A 25596-nucleotide genomic window follows, 5' to 3' on the forward strand; every position below is an offset into this window, starting at 1 on the left:
CTTAAGGAAAATATAACTATTAGATAGCCACACACACAAAAAAGGGTATTCAAGAGACCTTCATTAGGAATAGCCTTCTAGAAAATGAAAAATTACAATTAAAGGACAAAAACCCCATTGCTGTGGGTTTCACGTTTTTCTTCGCCAACTAAAACAAATTCATTTTCATCACTTTCTGCATCTCCTTAAAATAAACATGTGCCCTCTAAGCGACACTCAAATGGCTTGCTACACAGCATTTGGCCCTCATATATCGTCACCCCAATTATTCTGTGACACATTCAGCCTGACAATCGCCATCTGTGGTACAATACAAAGGCACCATCCAAACACCAACAGAGGCCCGAGCCCAGACATATCTGTGGCTACTGGACTTGAAAGCCACCAGGAGTTGGCAGTGCTTCTAACTTTGAGGTGGCCTTGGTGCTCACTCTCCAGCCAGCGTCCAACCTGGGCCGCCGGGAGAGAAGGGAGATCCTGCAGAGGCAGTATGGAAAGGCGGCGCTTCCATTTCACCAACAGCAAAATCCAAAGACTGAGCATGTGTTTCTGGGTTTCATCACACCCTCCAGATACAGGACACGATGCCCAGTCATCATAAGCGCATTGCCTGTAACTCAGCAGGGGGAAAAGACCAGCCTACTGAGCACAGCGTACAATCAGCTCTAAACCGCCTGTGCTAATAAGAACATAATAATGCAAAATGTATTTAGATCTGACGTATCTCTTTCATTAAAGTAAGGTTCAATTCCTTGGCTACATTATCAACTAACAATGAAAACGATTAAAACATAATTCTGTCAATGAGAAAGGCAAAGTTAGTTCAGGAGTAAAAGTCTGACAAGTCATAAACAGAAAATAATTTAAAATATTTTATGGACTTCCCTGGTGGCGCAGTGGTTAAGAATCTGCCTGCTAATGCAGGGGACAAGGGTTCGAGGCCTGGTCCGGGAAGATCCCACATGCCACGGAGCAACTAAGCCCGTGCACCACAACTACTGAGCCTGTACTCCAGAGCCCACAAGCCACACTACTGAGCCCGTGCGCCACAACTACTGAATTCAGCCCACGCGCCTAGAGCCTGCACTCTGCAACAAGAGAAGCCACTGCAATGAGAAGCCCGTGCACCACAACGAAGAGTAGCCCCCGTTTGCCGCCACTAGAGAAAGCCTGCACACAGCAACAAAGACCCAACACAGCCAAAAATAAATAAATAAATTTATATAAAAAATTTTTTAATAATTATGCATGTTTCAATATAATCCTTTTTTCTTAAATATCCTTTTAATAAAATAATTGGCAAGATTTAAGCAAACTACTCTGGATAGATGATGTTGTGTTGAGATACTTTTTGTTCAGACTGGACTTGCTTGAATAACACCAACTTTAAATCAAGACTGAAAAATGTTATATATATCAAGTCGTTGTATGCGGTTAATGTCACATGTCAATTGTAACTCAATTTTTTAAAAGTATGAATGACTAAGCCATAAAGACACTATCTAAAAAAAAAAGGCTGAAAAATGTAGCTGATGTGACTTGACTCTGTTTCTATAATTAGTAAATACTTTAACACTTGCCAACAATGTGTAAATAAATGCTTGCTGTGCTATAAAGGTAAAAATGTTTGTGTTCAGTTATAAAGAAAGAAAAAATAAAGAATACTCTTTTAAATTAATCACTTCAGGGGGCTTCCCTGGTGGCGCAGTGGTTGAAAGTCCGCCTGCCGATGCAGGGGACACGGGTTCGTGCCCCGGTCCGGGAAGATCCCACATGCCGCGGAGCGGCTGGGCCCGTGAGCCATGGCCGCTGAGCCTGCGTGTCTGGAGCCTGTGCTCCGCAACGGGAGAGGCCGCAACAGTGATAGGCCCGCGTACCCCCAAAAAAAAAAAAAATTAATCACTTCATTATTACTCCATTTTTACAACTATAATAATCGATTTTTAAAAAACGATTAATTTTTTTAAAGTATGAGGAACATATGATATGTATGTCTGTTTCTTCTAGTACTGAAACAGCTGGTTGTAATTAGGATTAGTGCTAACAGGTTGACAACACTGCAACTTTAAGTGAGGAGATGATTAGTCATGCCATTATGGAACTGTTTAGTTATAACTTAACAGGCAATCAAGTTTTAACATAAGTTAAAAAAAAATACTATTAGGATGTTTAAATAACAAGGGATCCTGGTGCTAAAAGGGAACGATCAGAGTAGATGACATTAAGGCCCTCTCCTATTCAAGAATATCTAATTCTTTAATTCTATACTTCAAGAGACAATGGTTTAAAAAACGACAATGTCCAGCTTCTTTTGGTTTCCACCATAGGACCCACTGGTTCATCAGGACACTAAGGTATTTATTTAAAGTTATCTAGCATTTGTGATGGGAAAGAAAAGGAAACTGAAGGGATTAAGGCTAGAAAGATTTCTTTCCATAACATGTTTCTAACATTTAAGTCATAGGCTTGACCAGCATGTCTAAATCCACTTCAAAAGATTATATAAAAATGATTAAGTAAATTAATTATTCATTAAGTATTACAACACCCTTAATTTCTACATACCTGGCTTCATAACTACAAGATGCGATTTCAGCCTTTGACAAAACAGAATCAATTCCATTTGTTTGTGCGGAATCTTGATTCTCCCACATTGATGAATCTGGTATTTCTGCTTTAAAAATAAAATTTAATGATTGTGTGTTAAAAACTGATTTTCCTTAACTTTCATTCAAGAAATTTGTTTACCAGTCCTTTCATATATAAATGTTCAATAAATTCCAAATATAGTTATCTCCATTGACATTTATCCCCTTATTTAATAAAAGAAAATCTATAACTCTAAAATGGTTTGCTTCCAGTACATTCTTCACCAGCAGTAAGACATAAACTTATAATAAATCGAAAGAGTTCTGTTTTAACAATAGTTTTAAAAAACATATACCAAAAGATAAGTATAAAATATCCCTTTAAGTCTGTTGAGACAGACAAGGATGAAAAAAGTGATCAGGAAGATAAACCCCCTCCTACAGCCTCAAAAGGATGACACAGCTCTCTGGAATGGGAAGCAGTTAGTGGGAAATACAGTAAATTTCTCTGAATGTTCTTGCTGTTTCTTAAAAACTATCTGCAAAATTTAAAGCTAATTAACAACATTTTCAACAAACATCAAATTCTTTCCTACAAGTCATTTGATCAAAACATAATTTAAAAGGTCATATACCATAAGAAGTTCCATCCTAAATCTAAGCTTTTTCTTTTGAACACACGTCACGTAAAAGAGCTTCACAGTATCATCCCCCCTTTCAGGAAATTCTGCTTTTGGCTTAACAATGCATGTGCAATTAAAAACATTCAAGTGAGATGAGACTATCACTTGCTCTACAGACTACAACTCTAGCCTAAAGAGTAGAGCTCACAAATAAGTCTTAATACCCAAACCAAACTGACAGATTAACGCAAGAATATTAAGGCACTCAGTCTAGAAAGCCTACTGACCGCACGTCATGTGACATCGCTAGCCAGTGAGAAACAGATGAAAACACAACTTCAGCTATGTCTCTTGGGATACTACTGTTCCAAGAAGAATATGCTTTAAAAACATCAATTCTCAGTCATAGTTCTACTATTCTGAACAAACAATCAGTAAAATAAGACTACGATAGGACTTCAGCTAATTCTAGACAAATCTATTTGGAGTACAGTGTAACAACACGTAACTAACAAACCCAGTATTTATCTATTTATTTCAGAGACATAATGTTCCACAAAAAAATCAGCCAAGTAAAGCACCAGCAGGTAAACACGGCAGGGTGTCCGGCTCTACGAGCTGTAACAACTCTTCCTGGTCTGACCTCAGTAATCACCAGCTTTCACCCAACTAGGAAACCCACACGAGCAATTCTGGATTCTGGCACCCATGCATACGAAGTGTAAGTGCGAATCAAACTCTGAGGATTGGCATGTTAATGGGGTCAAATTCCACTTGCGTCCAAAATAAAATCAGCAGAGTGTACAATCTGAGCCATGATTTCTGATACACTGTGACTAACAGAAGCTGTCCCAGGACAAATTAAAGACAGAACACAGAGCAGACAGCCCAGTGTTCTGAAGGGTTTTGGAAGGCTAAATATCCCATTACTCTAAGCTGAAAATCTGTGAGAATTTTGGGGCTGTCAGTATCACAGTTCAACAGGGGCTGCTACTAAACCAAAAAAGAAGAGCTGAAGCCTGAACGGCCACAACCAGCTGCCTTTCAAAGGTGCACCCATGAGTCATGCCTTGTGAGTTATGGGGAGTCAGGTGACTTACATTCGAAGGGCTAAACAACCTAAGAACTTGTTTTGAAAATCATGGAAAAGTCATGCTTGTGGTGAGAACAGTGTCTGTGGTCCCTGCTCCCAAGGCCCTGCCTGGGGTGGCACCTCGCGTTCTCTCCTCTGGGCGGGCTGACCTGGTCCACAGCGCGGCAGGGTGCGTGGTCCCTCCACGAGCGGAGTGAGTTGCTTCATGGGAGATTCAGGGAAATGCAGGGACACACTGTCCTCACTGGAGGGCAAAGTAGAGAACTGCTCATCAAAACTCGACAAACTAGACGGGCACATGGAGAATGTGGAGGAACGGTTGGAGAAATCAGAGGCCAGGACCCAAGTCTGTGAAAAAGAAATCGCTGAGAATAAATCTATGACTAACACGATTTTAAAAACTGTTGTTCTTTAGAATGAACACTGAAGTTGTTGAAGGGATAGGAGACGTCTGCATTCTGGAATTCAGGAAGGGAGAAAAGGCCCCAACCATGAAATTCTGAGTATAAATGGATTCCAAATTCAAGATCGTCAATGAGAAGGCTCGCTGCTAAGCACTGCTCAGGAAGCGGCTGCCAAAGAAGCCAGGGATGGAGAGCCCTGGTTACGTCGGTCCGATTAGACAAAGAGTCTCTGAATATGACAGGTAAGAAACTAAGTTGCAATAAAGGGCTAAAGATGCTATTTGTTCTAATACTTTGCTTAGACATACAATCCAAAACATCCGAACTGAATTTTTTTAAAAGCTACTGTACAGAAGGCAAAGATTCTAATTCCTAAACTGCTCCTCAATATTTTAAAATTTGGTGTCATATCTAATAATAGGAGCCAGAGAAAGAAAGATCAGAGAATAACAAGGAAAGAGGAACAAAAGCATGGAAAAAACAAGTTCCAAGTATAAGCCTAGCTGCAACCAAACTCTGTAATAGAGGACAATCTATTCATGTTATACGTAGCAAATATTTTGGTAAGATCCTAATGGGTCAAAAGGCTTAGGACGTACATAAAAGTGAATGATATCAAGTTAAAGAGAGAGTATAAAATATGAAGTATCATATTCATTTTTTCTAGTGATAGGAAAATCTATTTTTGACAGTTTTCAATGGCAAGTGAAATTTCAATACTTCTCCTAATATATACCTTCTGGTTTACCACTCACACTTAGAGGCAGAGGGAATGTGAGTTATAAAAGGTCATTACAATGTTATGAAAACCCAGTGGCTACACTGATGAACACAATTAAGTAACCAATGCCAGAATTCTGTTTATAAACTGTTTATGGTCAGATCATTTGTGATGCGAGGAAAGACAGAAGAGGACCAGCTCTCTGCTGCTCTAAGGAATGTGTAGATGTAGACTGTAAAGTAAGGGCACGTGTGCAAACACAAGATTCTACCCATGGGAGGAGCTCTGAGCACCGAGTAACGAGAGATGCTATGAACGGTATACACAGGGTATTATTCTTCCCTCTTTAATGTTCATCCAATATTTTACTGAGTGCCCAATGCGTGACAAGTACTGTGCATTCCCTTAAGCTACTATTTGTTTTCCAGAATTTTAGATTTCATCTTTAAAATGATACCACACAGAAAAGACAAAAAGAAAAACCAACCTGCCCCCAAACCAAACTACTAATACTTAAGAAACTACCCATATTGTCAAATACCATAATATAACTAAATCTCAACAAGCTCAGTATTTCCTAACCTCAACATCTACTCACTTCACACAAAACGCTAGAATCCTAAAAATTCTCTTAAAAGATTTAATTACCGGGAAAAGTTTTAGGAAATCTGCAGAATACAGGTACACGTGAAGCATAATGATGTATCTATAATTATTTTCCTTTGTACCTACAGCATGTAAACAGATGAACACAACCAGCAAGAGGAATGTAATCCCGAAAAGGTTCTCAGAGATGTCTACTGGCTTTCCTTTTGTCTTAATTTCATTAAGAACATTTCTAAAATAAGCCCAAAGTTTTATAACTGAAAACTAGAGACCTGAAATAATTGGGACGAAATTTAACTGCATGCCTTCCATTCTACTGCATATCTAACTTCTGTTTCCTGATTAACATTTTTTTGAAAAACTAATTAAAAAAAAATTTTGGCTTTCCAGACATCCATGCGGAAACTGATCAACGCCAAATAATTTCAATTCTAAGCAAATATTTCTCAGGGAATTTAATGGGGGCGGGGGTGGGGAGAAACATGAAAATCTTAACAGCACTGTGATTAGTATAATTTATGATTTTTGTTTACTAATAGCCAAAATTTGAGAGGCAAGAAAAAAGTTTCTCATATGAAACACGTTCAACAAAGATATGGGGAATGACTGCTGGCACTTATCTTCTTATTCCAGTAAATTAAAGCCTTACTGTTTCTCACTCCACTGGCTCATACACATCTTCGGCAACACAAACTTTAGTGCCCTTACTGGGATCCGTGACCAAACAACAAGTAATTAACTTTCAAGTGGAGAGGCTTCCACAGAACGATGTCCATGATTTTCATCCCCAATCTAAATTTATACAAAGCAAATTAACCACACCTTTTAAAACATTCTTCTCTCTCTTTCCCAGGAAAGTATCGTTATCCAATTCAACAAAGCGTAACTATTAAACCACTCATTTGTACTGCATTCGGATTTTGCTTTAAGATGTCACTGACACCCTTGAAACCCTTGAATGAAAAAGCTAATTATTTCAACTCTGCTTTTATTTCTGTAACAACAATACCAAAGCAAAATCCAGAAGTCTTCAACAGGAGCACTCTGACTTCAAAGAGGGCTCGTTATCTGTACCTGCTTTGCCTGTCAGGATTTTATTCTGGTACCACTGCCACTCCAACTGGGGGTTAGCGCCAGGGCGCAGAGGTGCCCTTCCCGTGCCTCTGTTACTTGTGACAGCCACAGGCCTTCCTGTAAGGAGAGAATAAAAGCTAAGTACAGGAACACTAGCACTTAAGAAATAAGATATCTCTCTTTAGCTTTAACTTAGGCATTAATCCCTAAAAGAGCAAAATCTTTGAAGATTATCAGTCGCTATGCAAAAGTCATCTATTGATGTTTCTCTGCACCCCCCCAAAAGTAAACTATTTATGACAATTTTGATGCATTTATTCAACTTAAAAGCAACACTATCATAGCTTTCTATGGTTTCTATCTGGTTTCTTACAGTAGAAAACAGGCAACTCAGATCCTAGATTCAGACTGGCAGGGTGGGGAGAGAAAGAAAAACTAACTGTATCTAGATTTTTATTATTTCTGGTATCAGAAAAGTAAGGTAACATCTAAACTAATCTTTATTTTTACAGCAAGAAAAAAAACTAATTAAATGTATATGTAGAGGAATCACAATCTGACCTACTATATAATCAAAGGTGAGAACATATAGTCCCCAAATTTTTGGTTTAGTTATAATATCTTTCATGCATCATTTCCTTATATGTGTTTGTGTTAAAAGATAACTCTAACTTTGTAAAGCAACAGCATGGATAATCCATGTGTGTGTGTGTGTGTGTGTGTGTGTGTATATATATAGTATATATATATACATGCATATATTTCATTGAATGCATTTGTTGTGAGGACAAAAAAAAAAAAAAAAGCATTAAAAAGTCACTCATGGGCTGAAATCAACTCTTTACAGTCTAAACACTCCTATCATAGCCGAAGCAGCAACTGCCCGTGATAAAAATAAAGCCCTAGTATTAACCCCGGCAGTTTCTATGCTTTCCTTAAGGGGAAAATTCACTCTCAGAAGACAGTACTAATAGCTGTCTCTTTTGGACACAGAACTCTCAAAAATCGAGAATAAATATTTTCAAAAGTATTGACTAGGTCACAAATACCTAAAATTTCCATTAAAACAAAGACTGCACAGATGACAACATATTCTAGCAATACTCAGTAATACAAAGTTACCCTACAACCAAAAAGTGGGAATGTTCCCTAGCATGAGGACAGTTAATCAAGCTACTCATTCAAGAGAAAGCACAGTGACTCAAGGTGCAAAGACATATGCTACCATAAAATCTCCATTTATTGACAAAGTAATCATAAATATAGATTAAAAATATAGAAAATGCCCAAAGCAGGTCCCTATCTACATTAGTCTTAGATGTTCAGCTGAAGAGGAATATTCTTCCCTAAAGGCCTGGTCTCTACAGGGAGGAAAAAACTTTTCTAATTTCCCTCTCTTTCTTGATAATGGAGTCCAGACCATTTGGAAGTAGGAATTGATTTTGCCAAGGAAAATGAGAATAAATATTTCTTAAAGAATACTTTGTGACCCCTTAGAATAAACGTCTATAACAGTATATCAGTTTTCTTAATACATAAACAAGAATACAGACCTTTGAGATCTGGTCTATTTCGTATACCCACTGACACAAAGAAGCAATCCATATCAACATGCATTATACAGCTCTGAGGTCTGGGTGAACTCAATACTGACATAGTTCCTGGAAGGAAAAACAGAATGTTCAAACCCCAAACTAGTTTTTAATATTTTTAAAAAAATCAGGTCTGGTTAATTTTAGAAATTACATTTTTAAATGCTTACAAGCAGAATAAAGTTTTAAAAAAATACACATTCTATAATAGATTACTTCTATCACCTCAAGAGAAATCAAATTTCAGTTTCTTTGGCTCTAGAAATAATTCAAAGATACAAATTTAGTTTCCAAACAGAATTTAAAATCAATTGTGAAGACATCAAGTTTTCTTAGTCTATATTCTAACAAGTCTCTAATTAAAAGTCTGTCTAAATGCTTATCTCCAAGTTATTTCTGTGGGCTGAATGGTTTATAAAAATGTATGAAGATGTTTTCATATATTTAGTTCCACAGACCTAAGTTACTTTAGATGATTACTATTCTATGCAGTAACAACATTCCTTGGTAAGACAGCAGTAAAAACTGCTACTGTTATTGAGTGCTCTGTAAGTAGGTGTCAGGCACTGTTTTAAGAGGTTTACATGTATTAATTTATTTAAATTCTCACAACAACACTGTGAGAGAAGTAAGCTTATTCTCCCCATTTTGCAGATTAATAACTTGAGTCATACAGCCAGTAAGAGGCTGAGCTGGAATTCAATCCCAGGCAGTCTAATTTCAGAGCCCCATAAGCCACCACACTTGTAAAAAGTGATGATCTCATAAAGGAATTTTCCTCTGCTAGATTTAAGAATAACAGTACTGAGGTTAATCTTCATAACAGGCTTCCAAAAACTTACATTTACTCCCCAAAATGTTGAGACAACTCTATTTACCAAATTGTGACTGTGAAAGAGTTTACCCTGTTCTCACTAGGTGCAGGGCACCGGACCTTTGTTCCTATTTTCTGCCTGTACTATCACTTGTGTGCCGACAGGAAACTGAGACTCAGAGAGGTGAACTCACATGCTCTGCATCGTAAGAGTGGCAGAGCCAGGATGTGGACTCAGGCTATTACCTAACTCCAAAGCCAGGGACTTCCTTGCTACCCTCTATATTCCCTCGAGAAATCATTTATAAAATAAACCTTAACAATTATAAGTCTGCTGTATAAAACTATTATACACACATAATGCAAACAACTCAAAATAATGGTTTTAAAGATTCAAGTCACACAGAATGTATATACTAAATGCCTACTGAATGCTTTCATACAACATAAAAATCTCTCATCTTATTCCCATTCATAGAACTGATCCATAATAGCTCTTTGAAGCTTTCAAAATTAAACGACCTTTAGGTAACAAGGCCAAGGCATGATAAAAGGAAAATCCAATACCTATAACATTATTTTGAAATATCTCATAAATAACAAAAAGCATTTGGAATACATCAAACACAGCAAAACATAACAGAAAAAACCCACATGGAGAGGTTCTATCACATTGTGAGAGGACCATGAGCTTCTCTCTGCACCTCAGTTTCCACAGCTATAAATTAAAGGGTAATACTAGATAATCTCTGAGATCCCGCCCCAGGGGGAACCCATTTAATCCATAAAAAGCAACTAAAACCTCAAACCAGATACCAATTTATAATGACAGGCACAGAAATACAGCCTGTTATTGTTGGTTTTGTTTGTTTTTGATGACAAGAAAACTATTTAAAAAACAAAATGCAATTAACCAACCTACTTATATGTGAAAATACTTAACCTCACTAAAAGCTTACCACTATACTTATAATAGCTATTATGACAGTTATTTAATTATTGATAAATCATTATGACGCAAGCTTTTAAAAATTAACAGTTACTCTTACCAAACCAATTCATTCTTACAGGAGTTTAAGCACTGAATATAAAATATGTTATATTTTACAGTTCAAAACTTCAACAACTGATAAGGTCTACAGGAGGAATGAATGCTCAGAATCCCAACCTCATTACTATTTAAATTACCTAAAAATGTTCACTTAGCCACACTCAAATCTAATTTTGTAGAAAATTTTTAGTAAGAAAGCTTTCTGTCATCTGTTATACTCACTGTTACTTACATAACCTGCTATTCCTAGAGACTTCCATGTTACAAGACCTTAGTATTGACGAGAATACCAGTGACAGATTAAGAACAAAATGATCAAGCATGATTGTTTCTTAAGAAAACAATTTTAGTAAGTATCTACCTGGGTCAGTTACAACAAATGCAGACCTGCCTGCTTTCATTTTTTTTAACTTTTCCCTTCCTGGAAAGATACCACTACTTTGTCTCTGCAGGGTATTGACAAACTCAGTCAATTCGCACTTCCACGTGGAAATGTGGTGCAGTCTCGAGCGAGAGTAGAAGTCCGAGATGAAGCGGCAGGGCCTGGGTGGCACAGAGGGTGCCGCCTTGCTCGGTGAAGGGACTGAAGAAGTGCTCTTTGTGCTTGAAGGCCCCTGAACAGTGGAGTGGTGAGCACCATTGACTCGAGTGTTGCTGTGCAAAGGTGACAGGGAGAAGGAATTAGTTCTGTGCGGATTCCGCAGAGCATCTGTGCTTCTGGTGCTTTGCTGGGACTGTTGCTCAGCGCAGTCTCTGAAGCCGCCGCCGCTCCGCTCGGCTGCTTCCTCCTCATGGGCAGGGTCGGGGGACAGGCTGCTGGCAACACCGCTGCCCCTGGGCACCAAGCAGTCCTGTGTCTTTAAGGCACCGTTAGAGCTATGAGTGTGTCCGTTGCAAACGGCACTGCCATCTCTGGGATGCGGAATTCCGTTCTGTTTCCTTCCTGGGAAGAAGGGCTCCGGCTCCACAAAACCCAAGTCATTATCTGCATCTTCTTCATTCCAACTGTTCACTCCATTGACTCTGACTTCATTTTCCGTCTCAATCTTCTTAATTATGTGATTTCTAGGGCAGGAAAAAAATTTGTTTAAATGAATAATGTCTGACTTTCGGGCTAAAACAATTTTCCATTTAAACGCTATCTTAATGGTACACACTTTAATATTCCCTCCACCAAATCTGAATGATTAAGCCACAAACTTTTTTTTCATTATTGCTCTTCTAATAAAAGATAATTCTTTGCTAAACTGAAGGAGCACGGTAACTAGGAAAATTCTAGCACATTAACAGCCTTTCAGGTTTTTGTTTTTGTTTTTTTAATTTCAGAGACTCACAGAGAAGAAAATAGAATTGGATCTTTTTCAGACTGAAGAAAAATCCAAGAAACTCTTTTCAATTGTTTTTCCCACTATAAATTAACTGTAATCTGTAAGCTTTAAATACCCAGTTTGTAGCACAGTGTCTGGCATTTACTAGGTAGTCAGTAAGTATTTGCTAAATTAATACAATATGAATTAATTCCCGTAAAAATGGGTAAGAAACCTTATCTGAATTCTTACTCCTCTTTTTACTTTCAGTTTTATGTAAGGCACTGTTCAACACATTAAATCCAATACTGCTACAATCCTGAGGCTCCTTACTTTCCCCCAGGAAATGACTGACAGACTATATTCACTAATCCATTAACAGGGTCAAACTGTTGCACAAGTAGATAAAAAGTAAAAAAAAGGTCAATGTGTATGGTTAATTCAATAAAATTCATACCTAGAAAAATGAGGACGTTCGCCCTATTGACAAGGGAATTAGCATTTCATTTCTAAGAAAAGCATTATTTAGATGCCAGGGTGGTAGGTCCAAGGCAATCTGGACCAAGTGTCCTGATGACAGGTTTATAAATGCAGTAACTATGACAAATGTTATGTTAAATTCACATCCTGGCTCTTCTAGATGTCTGCTTGGTAATGCTCTGTAATAAAGACAAGATTCACCTGCATTCAAAAGAATCACCTAAGTAACAAAAACAAAAATCTGAATTACAAAGCAGTAATTCATTCTACTTAGAAAAGTCCACAGCATTAGTCCAAGTACAGTTCAGGCTCCACATGAGGGAGTGCCACATGCAGCACCAAGGCACAGGTGAGATTACCACGGCATTACCAGGTTTAACCTAAAGTTCCTGCTCCTAATACCAACTGGGTACATTAGTCATGACAGCCTGACTGCACAGCAAACCACGCATGAGCTGGATGCGAAACAGCACCAGCCATTCCTGGGTTGGCTCTGGCTCTGGCTGACCAACTCATGGAATCTGACAGCCAAGTCTGAGTAGGTCCTGTCCTCAAAGATGATCCCACCAGTGAAAGAGGAAAAGATGACCAATGGGAAACGATTAAGAGAGGAAGGAAGGAAAACCTCATTTGATATGTGTCAGAGAAAGTCTGGCCCTTGAGACTGAGAGCAAGGGAGCAAAAAGTCACATAAAGGAATTGCAAAGAAATTTATTAAATGCACTGAACATGCCAAAAATAAAGAACACAGGAAGCAACAAAAGTAAAGTCAGAAAAGTCTTAAATCTAGTTTTCTATGTCATAAATATTAAGGTTTTTTTACTAGCAGCACATGCAACAGAAATGCACACATTGGCAGAAAACATACTGCTCATACCCATTCTTTCTGCACTACGGTGTTTCAGCCCAAATGGACATTTATAAAGTAGCTGTACTAGAAATATATCACGAGTGGATATACATTTACTAGGCAACAGCATAAATGGATCAATAATTTAAATCTAATAGGTAAATTCTTCCTAAAATCAACACAAAGAAGAATTTCAAAAAAACACACACATATGTATTTTCTTTTATTAGTGAAGAAAAAAATGAAGTTGTATATTCAGAAGCTTTTCTGATATTACTTGTACACCTTGATGGTACTAAAAAAACAAAATTAAATGTTTTAGGTAACGTGAAAAACAACTGAATACACTTATAAGTGAACCTATAAGTTAAAGAACAAATGACAACAAAACTACAGAAGGTAGTGACACTGGATCATCCCAAGTTAATTAGACTCCTGGTCTTTTAGAAAAAATATTATCAAACTCCCAAAGCAAACAATTTAATAAATAAGGGGAAGGCTAATGATAATGAACCATGATAATGAACTACTACCTGATACACAAGTTAAGGCAACACACCAATTAACTGTGAAGCCAATTTACCCAGGATTACTGCAATTAAAACTTAAGTCAAAATATTTTTTAAAATCAGACACATGGAATAAAGTCTAGATTCACCTCTAACTCTATAACCTTGAGGGTCATCAACTAAATTTTAATTGATATAAAATATTTACCTATTTAGAATTGTTACTGATTTAGAATTTTTCAAAAATAACCTAAAAAGTGTTAACATTTTCATTACCTGTCTTTCTATGCAGTAGCACACAGCAAAACTTTAGCTGGAGTAGTTAGTTCAGTTTTTGAGAAAGCAATAGTCTATGGCAAATTACTTGTGTCAAAAATAGTTACTGCCATGAAAACCCATGGAACATTTTACTTCTAATAATTTAAGATCCATTGGTTTAACATGGGAATCTAATGAGTGGAAAAGCTTTCTTGTTTACATTTTATTTACGAAACTGTCATGATAAAAATAATTTTTAGGTAAGACATGCACGCCTGTACTTCAACAGGATTAATATAGACGAATAGCCAGTTTTTATGTTTGTCTCTATCTTCAGCAGAGCAGGGGCCGTTCTCACTGCTAAAAACCAGCTGTGTAGTCTCCCCCAACCTAGACAAACTTACACCCTGTCGTTGAGCTGTTTGGTGATGCTGCTGGGACCTGGTACAGGGTCCTCAGGTTTGCACACAGGATTAAAGTTGAGACCTTTCTGCGTGGAGGACTGCTTGCTGTACAGCTGATACGGAATGTAGGACAGGAGTCGTCCAGCTTTGATGCTAAAATAAAAAAGTAACACCAATTTAAGAGTTTAATACTTGGGGAAAAGGAGCTTCACAAAAAATGAATGTTCTCAACGACAGGAATATTTCACCAACAACATGCCATCTCTTTTCCTAGTTTATTCCTTTTCTCCTAATACAACCTTACTTATTACACACTTAAGAATGAGACCTTCTGCCCATGAAAAGACAGGTCTGAAATTTTAAAAACTAGTAGCCAACCATCTCATGTTGAGGAAAAGAAAATAGACTATAGAGTAAGATGAGAAAAACTTCAAGCACAGAGTTGGACTAGTCGATATTGTAATCGTCATGACTTTAACATTTAACCACAATCTTCCCCCCTCCCCCCAAAATTCACACAGAATCATCAAGATTTTCTCAAATCCTATCTCACATATTAAATTTTTCCAGAATAAGGGAACTGGATGAGGATTCCCAATTTCCAAGATTCATGTTAGGTCTATTAAATGTGAAAAACTGTAAAATAAAAGGACAAAATAAAGAATCTCAACTGTAAGATTAACAAATAATTTATACTATCTTATGTGTGTAAGAGTGGCAGAGACAAGGCCACTTGAAGACAGAACTCTGAGAGGGCAGAAGCTATCATATATATCTATATATCGTCTTCCAAATGCTCACTATATATGCATCAAACACCACCTGTAAAAACGAGGGGAACAGCAGTATTATAATACTAGATTAACTGACACTCCCTAATGCCTATTATACTTCAGAACTAAAACTGATTCGATGAAACTGAGTTTTGCTTTCTAATAAACTGAGTTACACATACGGTTACTGTATCTTTAAAAATACCATTTTAAACTCAAATTTTAAAACAGCCAACTAATATGCTTAGGCTAACATCCAAATTTTAAAACAGGCTCCTTAAGTATCAGGAAATATTTCAAAGCACATGTGTGGCTTTAAACCTAAAATATATATTAAGAAAGCCATCCTTTAATTATTTAGAAGAAAAATAATACAGTAAAATACTTTTCTTATTACCTGACAAATCCAAGAGTTTTGACATTTTTATTTTCTCAAAGCACACTCCACAGAACTTAAAAACAAAAAGACTGAACTGGCTTAAAACAAACAAAGCCAATCTAGAACATTAAGTCAACAACTGAGTGCAGACAACATGCTGACGGCACACCCTGAAAACGAAACTACACCACAGTGCAGACGATGTCCTTTACGTAATCATATCAATATACAATCCCACCTAAGCTGCCTTCAACTTTAGGCGGAATTACTAAATATGCTAAACCGCTAATTTATGACAGTTGAGAACATACTAGTGACAACACACTTCAATTTTCATTTACCTAAATAAATTTACCATCAGGCTAAAAGTTAGTTTTATCGATTACAGATTACATTCAAATACTAGAATTAAAATCCTAAAATTAGACCGTCTATTAATTTACTTCATTCTTTTTAAAAAATTTTTATTGGAGTGCAGTTGATTTACACACAATGTTGTGTTAGTTTCAGGTGTACAGCACAGTGAATTTTACTTTATTCTTTTATCAAACTAACTTCACTTCCTTTAGCAACTGGTCTTAACTGCCTTGGCTATGGACCTTTGTCTTCTTAGTTATTACCTATCTTGCCTGCTCTCCCACCCTCAGAAGCAGAGGGACTTACCCCTAACATTAGCCTTCTGCCTCCTTCATGACACACAGCACAGCTGTAACTAAGGGGTAAGTGGAGACTGAAACTGTGCTCAATATGTCAGCTGCACATCTGAAGTAAGACCAACGTGCAATGAAGCCAGGACACGCCCCATTATCATGCTGGCTTCCCCTATCCTACTGACAGCTTGCTGGGTGACCCAGACGCTACAGGTGCTCTCTAAACTGATCATACACGACTCCTAACAACAGTCACCCAGAACTTAAGGCTTACATAACTAAGTCCGTGGAGACTGATATAAAATAGGAGCAAATTTAAATACTGCAGTCTCTAATCAGACATCCTCAGAGATGCCCAGTAAAAGAAACTAAAGCCCAGTGCACTATAGTAACGTTAGACAAGAAATTCTTTTAATTTCAAGCCCAAACCACTATACATCTGTGTACATTCTTAATTATCCCTGCTTATCCATTTATCCATCTACAGATATATGGAGAGAAACATTATCTGATGGTATATTTTTAAAAGATCTTCTTTTACAAAGTCTCTCAGGGATTCATTTCTAACGTTTTCTAATTTCACTGTTTATCCTAAGCACAAAGGAGCTCTATTCTATATTTTCTACCATTCTTCTTACAAAAAAAAAAAAACAAACAGAGCCAAACATCAAAACCCATATTTCAAAACCAAATGGAGCTTCACTTTACCAAAATATATTACTACATGGTTTCTTTATATACTGAGCTTTCTTCCCACGTACACTGAAAGTAGATTCTGATATATATGAAAGAGCTTACATTCTATACAATGTATCAGGCACTGAAAGAGCTTACATTCTATACAATGTATCAGGCACATACTCATTGCATGTGAGATATTCACTTCCTTTGAGGAGTTTTAACTCTTGGTTTGTCCTATAGCCCCAGTAAAGTTATCTACAGCAGAACTTTGTTCTTTAAATCATTTCCTATTTCCTATGCTGAAAATGAATTTACACGGCCAGTTATAACCAGAGTCTGGGAGATTTTGCAAAAATTAAGATACAAGAAAAGTCACTAAATTTCTATTCCAAACTTTTTATTGTAACTGTAGCAATAGCATCTTCTTTAGATGAAGCAATTCTGCACATCAAATGTTTGTATGGTTCCAGTCAACATCCCAGTCATTCTCTATTAGAAAAACCATATCTGACACTGTATACCCATCTGCCCATCCATTCACGCATCTATCCTTCTTCCTCATTCAAAAGTGGATTTAAGGCAAGAAAGGATCTAATTACGTGCTAAGGACAAACTGAGCTGTTTTTGCCTATTATTCTACCATTAAGCAAACATTATTCTTTATGCATTCGAAATTAAAATTCGCTTTGCCACCACCTCTCCCATTACCCAAACTTTCCAACCACTCACCAAGATCCCACAAGCTCAGAAAAGGAAATAACAGCTATGAACATATGTATATAACTTTTTGCCCTTTATCCTTCAGGGTCCAGATTGCTTTTTAATTTTTACTACAGATACTGAGAGAGTTAAGCTATTCATATTCATTCTTTAGCTCCTGAAGACCAAGACTCTATTTTCTAATAAATATTACCTACAACAAGTCATGGGGTGGCGGGGAGACTGAAATGTGTACTGGTTAATTGGCCAAGTAAAAATAATTTGAGAATTCTGTAGTGCTGTGAGAGAAAAAAGTAAACGACTCAAGATTAATTTTTTTAAGTCAAATCTATACCAGAAACTAGAATCACACACATTTTCTACGAAGAATAAACTGAGGCAAGACACACAAAAAAATAAGGGGAATGAAAAAAATCATGAGATAAAATTGCAACCAACTTTTGAGTTGAGTAAGCACTAATATTGACACTGAGTGTAATTAGAAACAAAGTTTCAGTCCATAGGAAGTATGAGATCTTCAGAGCATCACGAGTGTGTGACAAACGTGCTAACGTTACAGGTGGGAGCTTAGAAAGAAAGGACACACTCACTGGGAGCCAGTCACCCCCCACGAGAAGAACCGAGTTGGCAACAACTGGACCCTCTCATCTCACAGCAGAGCCCGTGAGAATCCAACCAGAGGAGGCAGGTTCCCACGCCACCGAAGACTCAACACAAAATGAACAACGAGAACAAAATGGACTCGGAATAACTTAGGACCATGTTTTCAACTGTGCTCGGGCCCGATGAGGCAGTGAGGTGAACCACAGCAGCTTCCGTAACTACGTCACACTTCAAATTTCAGTGTAAAATTGTCTGAAGAAAAGGATTAAGAGAAAAATTTGAAAATCACTAACTTATACTATACTGTACTATATACAAACATAAGATTTACAAAGCAAGGCCTTCAGTAACAATCTCAGACCTTAAACTAACGCACACAGGCTTCTCATTAAAGGACTCCCCTGCCTCTCAGAAGTCATGACCCCATAATCATGCCTATATTAACTCAGGTTTAATGGCATCTACACAGACACCAGGGAATTCTAATCAAAGCAAAGTAATCATCCTGCACACTTATAAGTGGTAGTCACTTTTCAAACTGCTCAAACTAAAAACAGGAAAACTAATTATAGAAGAGAATATCATGTATGATCCATTAAACGGCTAATATAATGTTCAAATTTTTAAGTATAATAAAATCTCATTAAAACACTGCTGAGAAGGAGAAAAGATGAAGACGACTGGGATTAGAGTGTGAAAGAAAACAGCACTGTGATTTAACGTGGAGGAGCCCATGCTTATGACATCGTAGACACCGGGCATTTATTTAATGTATTAGGGTACAGCCCAGACTGAACCATTTCCACATGGGCCAACTCACCTATAACAATTTAATTAAATGGCAAAGAGCAGACCCAAATACGAGTCAGAAAATCTGGGTTCTGAATTCTTGGGCAAATCAGTTAACCATATTAGCCCTGCCTTCTCATATACAACATAAAGCAAATAAGCCACATAACCATGATTCCAAAGTCACTTCAGGGGCTTCCCTGGTGGCACAGTGGTTGAGAGTCCGCCTGCTGATGCAGGGGACGCGGGTTCGTGCCCCGGTCCGGGAAGATCCCACATGCTGCAGAGCGGCTGGGCCCGTAAGCCATGGCCGCTGAGCTTGCGCGTCCGGAGCCTGTGCTCTGCAATGGGAGAGGCCACAAGGGTGAGAGGCCCGCGTACCGTCAAAAAAAAAAAAAAAAAAGTAAAGAAAAAAACAAAGTCACTTCAGTTATTTAAAAACAGATAATTAAGCCTGACTTCAAACTAAAATAAAATCCATTAAGGTGTATTTTATAACTTATAACTGTCTCAGGTGCATTTTTTATTGTATTATCTCTCTAGCAGCATTCAGCACAAGAAAGAAGAGCAGGTATAAAGCAAGAGCTGTAATGAAGACCACCATTTTCTAAGCAAGTCAAGTCCCACCCAGCAAGAGCTCTTTTCACCACCGCTTTCCTTACCCATGGATCTCCCCCACCCCCTCCAAAGCCAAAGTAATATCCCCAGATCAAAATCCTTGCCCCGGCACAATGAAAGGATTGTCTTTAAGTGACAACACACAGTTACACTCTGGAATGATACTAACTTCTTATACTGAAAACTTCACAATTTACTTTTAAGAAGACACACAGCTAAAAGCTAGGTTCATTAATCCTATATAATGAATGGACAGTGGCTGGGTCCTGGGAACATAGCACAAAGATGTTCTAGGGATGGACCTTCAACTTAATCTGCCAAGGCTTAAAAAAACCCTAATCTATAAGAATATTTGGCTTTCCGGAAGACAAATGCACTTTGACCTTTTGGAATTTATTTTCTGATACTCGGTGATGTTTATAGAATAAAAATAAAATAACAACAGTAGCTTCTTACATCTTATGCCTCTACAACGCACAAGGCATTGTGCTAGGTAGTTTGCACAAATTATTCCTAGTTGTCACATAACCATAGCGGGTAGATAGCAGCCTTCTTTTACAAATGAGGAAACACGGTTCAGAATGGCTGCGTAACTATTCCCATTACACAAGATCACAGGGACCCTGAATTGCTGAGTTGGGATGTGAACCCAGGTATGTCTCCAGAGCCCAAGCACAGCCTTTCCACTATAATACACTACCTCTCACGAATCTATGCTGCTATATATAGAGGAACAGAACAATTCTATTTAATTATCCTTTTAAAAAATTTTTGGTCGTGCCACGTGGCATGTGGGTTCTTAGTTTCCCAACCAGGGATCGGAACCACACTCCCTGCACTGGGAGCATGGAATCTTAACCACTGGACCGCCAGGGAAGTCCCGAAACCTAACAATTCGAAATCTACTGAATAAATTAATGGAAGGTGTCAGAATTAATGAAATATAGGATAAGAAAAAAGCTCGGCAGTTGACTTAAAAAAACATAATTTCTAAGTTTGTTTCATCAACACTCCATTATACAGTCTGACCATTCTCTCATATACTGATTACAATCTATTCATAAAATTATGATTTAAACACTTTCACTTTTAACTTTCATAAATCTAGCAATCACTCATATGTATTATATATGAATCACTCAAGTTCTGGCTCATCACCAAGGTTCCAGATGACATGTTTAACCTTAGGAAGTTAGTATGAATGGCCAGCACTGATTTACAACACGCCAATTCCAAACCAACAGCCAAGGAGCCACACTAACTGAAAAACAGGTACTAATAATACTGCAAACTGCCGCCCACTCCTAGTGTTCTGGGTGCACGTTATCCTGATCTTCCTTCTTCCCCCACAGCATGTACTGACTTTTAACATATGACATAAATTTACTTATATACTGTTTATTATCTGTTTCCCCTTATAAAATGTAAGCTCCAAGAGGTAGGGGAGGGACTCTGTTTTGCTCACTGATGTATTTCCCAAGTACACAGAACACTGCCTACTCGTAACAGGTGCACAAATATTTGCTGAGTGAACAGCATGCTTTGTCAACCCCTCCCATCGCTGCTTCCGGCCGCTCACTTGAGTCATCTCCCTTAATTCCTGGGAGCTGACGTTGCAAGAACACTAACATCAAACCCCAGGCCACCTGAATTATCACGCGAGGCTAAGGAGCACAGTGGTGTTTCTTAAGACATGGATTACTCTCCACCCTTAAGAGGCAATACAAGTTAGATAAGGGTTTATAACAGAAAAAGTATTACAATTTTTAAAACTCATTAATTTAATTAAAAATTAAACTTACCTTTCCACAATCCATTCTGGTCGAATTACTTTTTCTCCCTTTAACTCTTTAATTTTGGCATTAGGAAGATTTGTGGCAATGATGTGTGTTGTTTTGGATCTGGAATAATACACATGATATTGGCCTCCATGCAACATCATTAGCTTTCTCAATTCCTCAGCAGATGGATCTGTAAAATTAATAATAAAACATGTTAAAAGTTTTACATTAAGAAAGTAGAGCCCTAGCTGAACAATCCCTTAAACAGGATGATTTAAAGAACGTATCACTGGTACACCTTCTCCTTCGCTGTGTTGCCAGTAAGCAAAGTTGGGAGGAAAATCACAAAGTGATAGAGCTATTTTGCCTTAGCACATCCGACTCTCCTGGCTGCTAAAGGCACAGTCAACCAACACAAAAACATCTACTGCCAAGCAATGCCCAGAAAAGCAGATAGGCACCTCGAGTAATGAATTAAATACTGATAATAGAGCAAATATTTAAAAAATTTCAACCACATTTAGCTATATTGACCTTGACATTTTTATCTTATGTTTAAAAATACTATGAGCACACTTACTGTAGAGCTTATTAGACTTTACTCCTGTGAAGCTTAATAACTTAAACTTTTATTTAAAAAATATAAGGGCTTCCCTGGTGGCACAGTTATTAAGAATCTGCCTGACAATGCAGGGGACACGGGTTCGAGCCCTGGTCTGGGAAGATCCCACATGCCGCGGAGCAACTACGCCCGTGCGCCACAACTACTGAGCCTGCGCTCTAGAGCCCGCGAGCCACAACTACTGAGCCCGCGTGCCACAACTACTGAAGCCCACACACCCAGAGCCCGTGCTCCACACAAGAGAAGCCACCGCAATGAGAAGCCCACACATCGCAATGAAGAGTAGCCCCCTCTCGCTGCAACCAGAGAAAGCCCGCATGCAGCAACAAAGACCCAACACAGCCATAAATAAACAAACAAATAAATAAATAAATGTTTCTTTCAAAATGTGTAAAAAGATGATTGGCTTAAAAAAAATTTTTTAATAAATAAAATATAAGAAAAGTTAAAAAAAGTTTACTCCGTTTCCTAATACGAACTTGTATCAAAGCCAAAAAATAAAGTTAACCAAAACAAAATAAGAATTGCAGACCAAGAAGCACTGTTTTTTCCCCCAATTTTGTTTCAGATTACTTTATTCTTAATAAAACTATAGAAAAATATCTTAAACAAGAATCAATGTGGTTTATGCTTTCCCATAAAAAAATGTCTGACTCACTAAAGTTATGTTATGACAGGCATTACTAGTATCACATGAAACTAATTATTTTCAATAGCTTCTCTATTTCTTTCACCTATTAATCTAAGGGAAACTCTGTACCACACTTCTCCTAGCAACAGCTGTACCTGGGGGTGAGGCTGGGGGTGGCCTCCACAGGAGGCTTGTGTATCTACTTTGTTATTCAAGCAACAGATTTTCTTTAAACACAAATGATACAGGTCCAAGTATTTAAATAAGTACTTTTATTATAATAACTATCTAATTCAGTGAATTTTGGTCTTTAGAAGAAGAAATATGTTCCCTCTATACCGATTTTGGTAAGAGTTTTTATCATGAACAGATGTTGAATTTTATCGGACGCTTTTTCTGCATCTATTGAGATGCTCACGTGGTTTTTGACTTTTCTTTTGTTAATGGGGTGTATCACACTGACTGATTTGTGTATGGTGAACCATCCTTGTGACGCTGTGATGAATCCAACTTGGTCATGGTATATGATCTGTTGTGTTGTTGGATTCGGTCTGCTAATATTTTGTTGAGAATTTTTGCATCTATATTCATTAAAGACATTGGCCTGTAGTTTTCATTTCTCCAAAGAAGACATAGAGATGGCCAACAGGCACATGAAAAGATGCTCATCATCACTAATTATTAGAGAAATGAAAATCAAAACTACCATGAGGTACCACCTCACACCAGTCAGAATGGACATCGTCAGAAAATCTACAAACAATAAATGTTGGAGAGGATGTGGAGAAAAGAGAACCCTCTTACACTGCTGGTGGGAATGTAAACTGGTGTAGCCGCTACGGAGAACAGTATGGAGGTTCCTCAAAAAACTAAACATAGAGTTGCCATATGATCCAGCAATCCCACTCCTGGGCATATACCCAGACAAAACTAGAATTCAAAAAGATACATGCACCCCTATGTTCACAGCAGCACTATTTACAAAGCCAAGACATGGAAACAACCTAAATCTCCATCAACAGAGGAATGGATAAAGAGATGTGGTATACACACACACACACACACACACACACACACACACACACACACACAGAGGAATATTACTCAGCCATAAAAAAGAACGAAATAATGCCATCTGCAGCAGCATGGATGGACCCAGAGATTGTCATACTAAGCAAAGTAAATCAGAAAGAGAAAGATAAATATAATATCACTTTATGTGGAATTTAAAACACAACACAAATGAACACATCTTAAAAACAGGAACAAACTCACAGACATAGAGAACAGACTTGTTGTTGCCAAGGGGGAGGGGGGTTGGGGAAGGAAAGATTGGGAGCTTGCAATTGCAAACCAGTATATATAGGATGAATAAACAACAAGGTCCTACTATATAGCACAAGAAACTGTATTCAATATGCTGTGATAAACCAAAATGGAAAAGAATATATATAACTGAGTCACTTTGCTGTATAGGAAAAATTAAAACAACATTGTAAATCAACTATACTTCAATAAAATATATTTACAAAATGAAGAAGCAAGCAAGCTAACGAAGCGCATACAGACATGCCAGGTTTGATTACTTCTTGTTAAATGCTTACAGCGTAGAATCCATCTGTTGTTACTGACTGCACCTACTGGAGATGCTCAGTAAAAATACGTTAACCACATATGCAAGCCACATATATAAGTTTTTCTAATTGCCTCATTAAAAATAGTAAAAAATTAATTTTAATGTTTTTATTTAACTCAATAAGTCCAAAATATTACCATTTCAGCATGTAATCAATATATAAAATTGGGATATCTCACACTCTTTTTCTCATACTAAGTCTCCAGAATACAGTATGTATTTTGCATTTACAACACACCTCTATTTAGACTAGTCATATTTCAAATGCTTATTAACACACATGGCTAGTGGCTACCAAATTGGATAGCGCACTGGAAAGAGAAATGAAAACAACTTTCAAACAAAATTAATTCAAAATTCATAATTGAAGGTTTTCAAGGGCTAGGGATCACAGAAACTAAACTAGAGCATCATAATGACTTCACATACAATAGTGGAAACTGAACATCTGGCCAGTCAGGAATCTACAGTTTACTTACTTTCTCTCCCTAAGATTAAAGCATTTGCTGATAAACAAAACTGATAAACCTCTAGCCAGACTCATCAAGAATGAAAGAGAGAGGGCTTCCCTGGTGGCGCAGTGGTTGAGAGTCTGCCTGCCGATGCAGCGGACACGGGTTCGTGCCCCACTCCGGGCAGATCCCACATGCCGCGGAGCAGCTAGGCCCGTGAGCCATGGCCGCTGAGCCTGCACGTCCGGAGCCTGTGCTCCGCAACGGGAGAGGCCACAACAGTGAGAGGCCCGCGTACCGCAAAAAGAAAGAATAAAAGGGAGAGGGCCCAAATCAATAAAATCAGAAATGAAAAAAGGAGAAGTTACAACCAACACCACAGAAATACAAAGGATCCTAAGAAACTACTGCGAGCAACTATATGCCAATAAATGAACAACCTAGAAAAAATGGACAAATTCTTAGAAAGGAACAATCTCCCAAGACTGAACCAGGAAGAAATAGAAAATATGAACAGACCAATTACTAGTACTGAAATTGAATCAGTAATTTAAAAACTCCCAACAAGCAGAAGTCCAGGACCAGATGGCTTCTCAGGTGAATTCTACCAAACAATTAAAGAAGAGTTAACACCTATCCTTCTGAAACCACACCAAAAAGTTGCAGAAGAAAAAACACTTCTGAACTCATTTTATGAGGCCACCATCATCCTGATACCAAAACCAGACAAAGGGGACTTCCCCGGTGGCTCAGTGGTTAAGAATCGCCTGCCAATGCAGGGGACACAGGTTCAATCCCTGTCCAGGAAGATCCCACATACCGAGGAGCAACTAAGCCTGTGCGCCACAACTACTGAGCCCACGTGCCACAACTACTGAGCCCGTGTG

At 37.9% G+C, this 25596-nt stretch overlaps 1 protein-coding gene across 4 annotated transcripts in view; it reads right to left on the minus strand.

The window, feature by feature from the left end:
• The window catches only part of REV1 (REV1 DNA directed polymerase), an 84830-nt gene that overhangs the window by 25732 nt on the left and 33502 nt on the right, over positions 1 to 25596 (minus strand). For 3 of the 4 annotated variants that reach the window (XM_082851309.1, XM_082851306.1, XM_082851308.1), the window contains 6 exons: positions 21390 to 21558; positions 14375 to 14527; positions 10928 to 11631; positions 8663 to 8770; positions 7110 to 7226; positions 2566 to 2674 (listed from right to left, as the gene is read on the minus strand). In XM_082851309.1, the coding sequence (XP_082707435.1) occupies positions 2566 to 2674; positions 7110 to 7226; positions 8663 to 8770; positions 10928 to 11631; positions 14375 to 14527; positions 21390 to 21558 (1360 nt within the window). The remainder of the gene's footprint in view (positions 1 to 2565; positions 2675 to 7109; positions 7227 to 8662; positions 8771 to 10927; positions 11632 to 14374; positions 14528 to 21389; positions 21559 to 25596) is intronic. The other variant, XM_082851307.1, reaches the window with a different exon arrangement.

The sequence above is a fragment of the Leucopleurus acutus genome (genome assembly GCF_964270905.1).
Source record: "Leucopleurus acutus genome assembly, chromosome: 12".
Lineage (NCBI taxonomy): Eukaryota > Metazoa > Chordata > Mammalia > Artiodactyla > Delphinidae > Leucopleurus > Leucopleurus acutus.